This window comes from Rhinopithecus bieti, unplaced genomic scaffold (assembly GCF_001698545.2).
Source record: "Rhinopithecus bieti isolate Rb0 unplaced genomic scaffold, ASM169854v2 scaffold_5260, whole genome shotgun sequence".
NCBI lineage: Eukaryota > Metazoa > Chordata > Mammalia > Primates > Cercopithecidae > Rhinopithecus > Rhinopithecus bieti.
In genome coordinates, this window is record NW_016805896.1 from 8,042,460 (window position 1) to 8,049,794 (window position 7,335).

General features: G+C 49.5%; 1 protein-coding gene across 3 annotated transcripts in view; it reads right to left on the reverse strand.

Annotated features, from left to right (window-relative positions):
- Positions 1–7,335, reverse strand: part of TLCD3B (TLC domain containing 3B) — a 25,906-nt gene that overhangs the window by 7,592 nt on the left and 10,979 nt on the right. The window contains exons 1-2 of one of the 3 annotated variants that reach the window (XM_017874104.1): positions 4,214–4,617; positions 3,421–3,551 (exon numbers count right to left, since the gene is read on the reverse strand). In XM_017874104.1, the coding sequence (XP_017729593.1) occupies positions 3,421–3,551; positions 4,214–4,465 (383 nt within the window). In that variant the 5' untranslated portion in view covers positions 4,466–4,617. Of the gene's footprint in view, positions 1–3,420; positions 3,552–4,213; positions 4,621–7,335 lie in introns of those variants that run through there. The other 2 variants (XM_017874105.1, XM_017874108.1) reach the window with 2 other exon arrangements.

The following is a 7,335-nucleotide window of genomic DNA, read 5'->3' on the forward strand; positions in this document are numbered from 1 at the left end:
TGGGGCGGGGGGCCTCTGCCTCTCAGGAAGCCCCAGGGAGCCCTAGGATGCCCAGGCCCTATTCTTCAGACAGACAGCCCCTCCTGACCACCCCTAAATTCCTACCCCTCTCTTTTTCGTCAGTTTCCTTAATGCTCCTAGCTCCCCTTCCTCTGCAACTTCCACAAACAGCCTAGTTTCAGAGTAGGAAAGGACTGTGGGGTGGGCTGGTGCAAGCTCCTCACTGGCCCATAAGGAAAGTGAGGCCTGGGGACTGGGCCAGGGTCGCGCTGTGGGACCGGAGCCAGAGGCACTGCCTCCTTTGACTTCTGCCCTCCCATCCTGATCCCAACTGTCTTGTGGACTTCGGCATGACAAGGGCCTGTTATGCAAAATCCTTTGGTCTCCAAGCTCAATAATCAACCCTGTGGTTTGCCTTTCTCTGCCAGAGCCCACTCCTCGCCTCCCCAAAAGAAAGGCCGGGGACTAGGATTTGCTGTTTTGTGCTGTCCTCTAGCGGCGATCTGTAGGAAAGCACCCAGGAAGTCTCGGGCCGATTTAGAGCCGGTTTTAGAGACAATAGCGGACCTAGCTCCCGCCGCCCTCAGCCCTTCACTGGACGGGGAAAGGGGATCCAGCTCCCTAAGTTTTTACTACATGCTGGGCATAGTACCAGGTGATTTCTACTGATTCTTATTTGGTATCCCTGTTTTATAGAAGAAACAGGTTTAGAAATCTTGTGGGTTTTATTTTGTTTTGTTTTGTTTTTTTGAGATACTGTCTCATTCTGTCCCCCAGGCTGGAGCACAGTGGCACGATCATGGCTCCCTGCAACCTCAACCTCCCCAGGCTCAAATGATCCTCATGCCTCAGCCTCCCGAGTAGCTGGGACTACAAGCGCACACCACCATGCCCAGGTAATTTTTGTATTTTTTGTAGAGATGAAGTTCCGCCATGTTGGCCAGGCTGGTCTCAAACTCCTGGGCTCAAGCAATCCACCCACCTCTGCCTCCCAACATGCTGATATTACAGGTGGGAGCCACCACGCCCAGAGGAAAGCTGGGTTTCAAACCCATGGTTGCGGCCGGGCGCGGTGTCTCACGCCTGTAATCCCAGCACTTTGGGAGGCCAAGGCTGAGGGACCATGAGATCAGGAGATGGAGACCATCCTGGCTAACACAGTGAAACCACATCTCTTCTAAAAATACAAAAAATTAGTCGGGCGTGGTGGCAGGCGCCTGTAGTCCCAGCTACTTGGGAGGCTGAGGCAGGAGAATTGCTTAAACCCAGGAGGCGGAGGTTGCAGTGAGCTGAGATCGCGCCATTGCACTCCAGCCTGGGTGACAGAGCTAGACTCCATCTCAAAAGAAAACAAAAAACAAAAAAATCATAGTTGCATAACCCCAAAGCCACACATGAGCAAAACTGCAGAAAGGACTGGGGTTGAGGAGGCTGGGTGATGGGCAGCCACCGTCACTACACGAGATTGGGGACCACAAGGCTGGTCACGGAACTGTGGTTTCACTTCGGATGAGTAGAGACAGGCTTTTTTTGTCTGCCAGGGAATCCATGTAGACACCCTAGTAAAATCTGTGTTCCGTGGACCCCCTCCCGCTCCTATGGTTTGCTGATAGTGCGCTTTTATGGTAAACTTTGTCACACAGGTCATAGATCTGCAGCCCAAGGGCCCAACCCAGCCCACAGACATGTTTTGTTTGGCCAGTATGCAGTTGTCAGTATAGTAGTTCTTACATAAGTTCTTTGTTACTTATCAATATTCAAGAATTGGGAGAGGCTGAGCGTGGTGGCTCACGCCTATAATCCTAGCACTTTGGGAGGCCCAGGTGGGCAGATCACCTGAGATCAGGAGTTTGAGACCAGCCTGGCCAACATGGTGAAACCCCGTCTCAACTAAAAATACAAAAATTAGCTGGATGTAGTGGTGCACACCTGTAATACCAGCTACTCGGGAGGCTGAAGCAGGAATGTTGCTTGAACTTGGGAGGTGGAGGTTACAGTGAGCCATGAGAGAGCCACTGAACTCCAGCCTGGGCAACAGAGTGAGATTCTGTCTCAAAAAATAAAAAGAAAAAGAATTGGGAGGGAGCCCACTACAATGACATGCACCTGTAGTCTCAGCTACTCAGGAGGCCGAGGCAGGAGGATCACTTGAGCCCAGGAGTTCAAGACCAGCCTGGGCAACATGGAGAAACCCCCATCTCTACTAAAAGTACAAAAATCAGCCAGGCGTGGTGGTGCACATCTGTAGTCCCAGCAACTTGGGAGTCAGCCTGATTCTCAGGGTGAATCACTTGTCAGGGAGGTCAAGGCTGCAGTGAGTCATGGTGGTGTCACTGCACTTCAGCCTGGGTGACAGAGTGAGACCCTGTCTCAAAACAAAAGAAGAGGCCGGGTACAGTGGCTCATGACTGTTATCCCAGCACTTCGGAGGCTGAGAAGAGAGGATCCTGTGAGCCCAGGAGTTCAAGACCAGCTTGGGCAACATAGTGAGACCCTGTTTCTACCAAAAAAAAAAAAAAAAATTAGCCAGGTGTGGTGGTGCATTTCCTATAGTCCCAGCTATGGCAGGAGGATTGGTTGAGCCTGGAAGTTCAAGGCTGCAGTGAGCCATGATGGTGCCACTGCACTCCAGCCTAGGCAACAGAGTAAGACCTGTCTCAACAACGACAAAGAATCATCACTGAAAACATTGGCCCATGTTCTAACCGTATAACTTTATCAGTGGCTGGAGCCGAGCAGTACAGGCCCTCAGCAGAGAAGGTAAGTCCTCCTGCCTACATCCTCCCCGCAGAGCCCACATCCCTCATATTATCTGCAGGAGTTTGCAGCCCCTGCTCTACAGGCACGGATTCACATGATCTTCATACAACATCTCCACGAAGGAGGAGAGTGGGGGTTATTATTAAGCCCATTTACCAGTGAGGGATCTGAAGTTCAGAGAAATTAAATGACTCACAAAAGACCCCACTGTTGGTGTCTTTTTTTTTTTTTTTTTTTTAAAGACAGAGTCTCACTCTGTCGCCTACGCTGGAGTACAGTGGCGTGATCTCAGCTCACTGCAACCTCCACCTCCCGAGTTAAAGTGATTCTCCTGTCTCAGCCTCCGGAGCAGCTGGGATTACAGGCATCTGCCACCATACCTGGCTAATTTTTGTATTTTTAGTTCAGACAGGGTTTCACCATGTTGGCCAGGCTGGTCTTGAACTGCTGACCTCAGGTGATCCACCTGCCTCATCCTCCCAAAGTGCTGGGATTACAGGTGTGAGCCACTGTGCCCAGCCTGCTGGTGTCTTTTGACTCCAAATCCCAGCTCCACCCAACACTCTGCTTCTGTTTTCACCATGAACTCATCCTGAAAGTAAGAGGTCAGTTCCACCAGCCGTAGCCCCAGGAAGGACACCCTCACCCTGGTCCTCTTACTTGGATGCTACCAGGACAGCCTCTTGTTTTTCCATCTGCAGGCTGGCGTGGTTCTGCAAGCCCCAGCGCAGGACAGTGAAGCACAAAGGGAAGAAGACGCAACCCCCTGCGAATAGCAGGGCCATGCCTGCCTGCAGCCAAGAAGGCAGAAAAAGATGGCCATGAGAACACCTCAACACAACACCCTCAGACCCCCCGGCAGCCTTCTTCACCCCCAATGAGGCAAGGCCCAAGAGACCCATCAATCTGTGGCCATCCAAAGCCACCAGGCAAACCTCTTCTCTAAGCTCTTTTGCATCCTTATTACTCTTTTAATATTTGTCATCCGGGGCAATTTGACATCCTAATTATCCTAATTTTTTGTTTTACACACCCAATTTAGACAGTTTCTTTCTTTTCTTCTTCTTTTTTTTTTTTTGAGACGCAGTCTTGCTCTTGTTACCCAGGTTGGAGTGTGGTGGAGTGATCCTGGGTCACTGCAACCTCCACCTCCCGGGTTCAAGCAATTCTCGTGTCTCAGCCTCCTGAGTAGCTGGGATTACAGGCGCCCGCCACCATGCCCGGCTAATATTTGCATTTTTAAGAGAGACAGGACTTTATCATGTTGGTCAGGATGATCTCGAATTCCTGACCTTAGGTGATCTGCCCGCCTTGGCCTCCCAAAGTGCTGGGATTACAGGCATGAGCCCCTGCACCCAGCCCCTCCTACTCTTAAACTCCACCCTTTTCCATCTTCTGCATGCCCTGCCCGCCGCCCACCTTATGTCACCTCTCCCTTCTCCCCAGGCCTCACCTCTAAGGGACAGGTTGGAAGACAGAAAGGAAGGTTGATGTTTCTCCTCAGCACCGAAAACTTTGAAAAAGGAAGGGAGGGGGTTGTCAAGATACTTGGAACTTTAAAATGACATTCCTTGAAAAAACAAAATAAAGCCAAAGCGATTGTTGTTCCATTAAAAAAGAAAACAAAAGAAATAACAGGCGCAAGGCTGAAACTACATATATTTACATAGATATCATTTTTGTTTAGAAAGACCTCCCCTCCCATCTACTCTGGGGAGCAGAGGTTTGGGGCAGGCACAGGCAGGATGAAGGGAATCAGGCCCTGTCATCCTGCCTTCATGAAGTGGCTTCCAAGGGACCTTCTTGGGATAAAAGGAAGGTGTCAAACTGCAAAGGCACGAGGCTACTCTGCGGAGGCAGTTGGGGAGGGCAGGAGTGTGCTCTCCCGTTGGTGGACTGGCTAGAAGATGCCATCCTCCCATTGGCCAGCCAATTGATACATGTGCCCTATCATTTGCTTCCTATGGGGGCTGGGGGGCAGTTCCAGCAAGCCTTGCCTAGAATTGGCCAGTTAGAATCCACTGGTGACTTGATGGACAGCTACTTTTCAGGGACGTGCTCAAAGAAGGAAAAGGAGGGAGGTGAAATCAGAGCAGCTGCACAGGCGGGAGTGGTGGCTCATGCCTGTAATCCCAGCACTTTGGGAGGCCGAGGCGGGTGGATCATCTGAGGTCAGGAGTTCAAGACCATGCTGGCCAACACGGGGAAACCCCGTCTCTAATAAAAATACAAAAATTAACCAGGCGTGATGGCGGGTACCTGTAATCACAGCTACTTGGGAGGCTGAGGCAGGAGAATCACTTGAATCCGGGAGGCAGAGGTTGCAGTGAGCCGAGATCTCCTCACTGCACTCCAGCCTGGGCGACAGAGAGAGACTGTTTCAAAAAAAAAAAAACAAACAAACAAACAAAAACACCAGCAGGTGCAGTGGCTCAGGCCTGAAATCCTAGCACTTTGGGAGGCCGAGGTGGGAGGATCACTTGAGGTCAGGAGTTCAAGACCAGCTTGGGCAATATAGTGGAACCCGTCTCTACAAAAAATAAGAATAATAGGCCAGGCGCGGTGGCTCATGCCTGTAATCCCAACACTTTGGGAGGCCGAGGCAGGCAGATCACGAAGTCAGGAGATCGAGACCATCCTGGCTAACACGGTGAAACCCCGTCTCTACTAAAATACAAAAAATTAGCCGGGCATGGTGGCAGGCACCTGTAGTCCCAGCTACTGGGGAGGCTGAGGCAGGAGAATGGCATGAACCCGGGAGGCGGAGCTTGCAGTGAGCCAAGATCGCGCCACTGCACTCCAGCCTGGGGCGACAGAGCGAGACTGTGTCTCAAAAATAATAATAATAAAATAGTCCAGTGCAATGACACATACCTGTGGTCCCAGGTACTTGAAAGGATGAAGCGAAAGAATGGAAAGAATTGCTTGAGTGCAGGAGTTCAAGGCTGTAATGAGCTATGATCATACCACTGCACTCCATCCTGGGCAACAGAGCAAGACCCTGCCCCCCCAAAAAAGCAGTCCTAAGTAGTTATTGTAGGCAGTGTAGGATAAAAGGTAAAGAAGGTCATTTCGGCCGGGCGCGGTGGGTCACGCCTGTAATCCCAGCACTTTGGGAGGCCAAGGTGGGTGGATCACGAGGTCAGGAGTTTAAGACTAACCTGACCAACATGGTGAAACCCCATCTCTACTAAAAATAGTGGTGCACACCTGTAATCCCAGCTACTCAGGAGGCTGAGGCAGGAGAACTGCTTGAATCCAGGAGGCGGAGGTTGCAGTGAGCTAAGATTGCACCACTGCACTCCAGTCTGAGCAACAGAGCGAGACTCTGTCTCAAAAAAAAAAAAAAAGAAGGCCATTTCTACCGTGGGAGTACATGGACTTCAAATTCAGAGTCCACAGATAATCAAAGAAACATTTCATTTCCCTATTGCTGAAATAAAGAAACAAATAAAGAAACATACTGTATGGCTCTGTTTACATCAAATTCAGAAAAGCAAAACACCTATCATGAAAAATCAGAACAGTGTTTAACTTGGGGAAGACATTGACTGGGAGGAGACCCCAGGGAACCTTCTGAAGTGTTGGAAATGCCCTTATATTGATCACCAGTGTATACATATGTAAAGTTCTTGAGGCATCCTCTTAAAATGTGTGCCCCTAAAGTGAAGCTGCAGTTTTTAAAATGCTAAATTTAGGCTCTTCCTTTCTCTGAATGATCGTGGGCAAAGCCTTTATGAGCCTCAATTTCTTCATCTGTGGGGTTGGGTTAATAATAGTGTCAGATCATTAAATGCTGCTTATACTACAGGTATAAGCATTGATCTACATTTTCAGTCTCTAAAAGAAAAAAAAAAAAGTCCAGTGTGGTGGTGCACACCTGTAGTACCAGCACTTTGGGAGGCCAAGGCAGGAGAATCACTTGAGGACAGGAGGCTGAGGCTGCAGTGAGCTTTCTTTGATCATGAGACTGCACTCCAGCCTTGGGCCACAGAGTGCAACTCCGTCTCTAAAAAAATTAATTAAAAATATCAAGTCATGGCCGGGCGCAGTGGCTCAAGCCTGTAATCCCAGCACTTTGGGAGGCTGAGACGGGTGGATCACGAGGTCAGGAGATCGAGACCATCCTGGCTAACACGGTGAAACCCCGTCTCTACTAAAAAATACAAAAAACTAGCCGGGCGAGGTGGCGGGCACCTGTAGTTCCAGCTACTCCGGAGGCTGAGGCAGGAGAATGGCCTAAACCTGGGAGGCGGAGCTTGCAGTGAGCTGAGATCCGGCCACTGCACTCCAGCCTGGGAGACAGAGCGAGACTCCGTCTCAAAAAAAAAAAAAAAATCAAGTCATTTATCCAAAGCAACCTTGTGGGTCGGGATTATTACTGTACCTCTATTTTACAGATCAGAAAACAGAGGCACAGAGAGGTTTGGTACCTTGTCCAAGGTTAAACAGTCAGGAAGTGAATAAAAATGTTTAAATCATATTTTCTGAATTTATTTGTCTGTATAATGTTAAGCAGATATAGAAAACATAAACTCATTTTCCTAAGGAACTGAAAGGCTTTTTTTTTTTTTT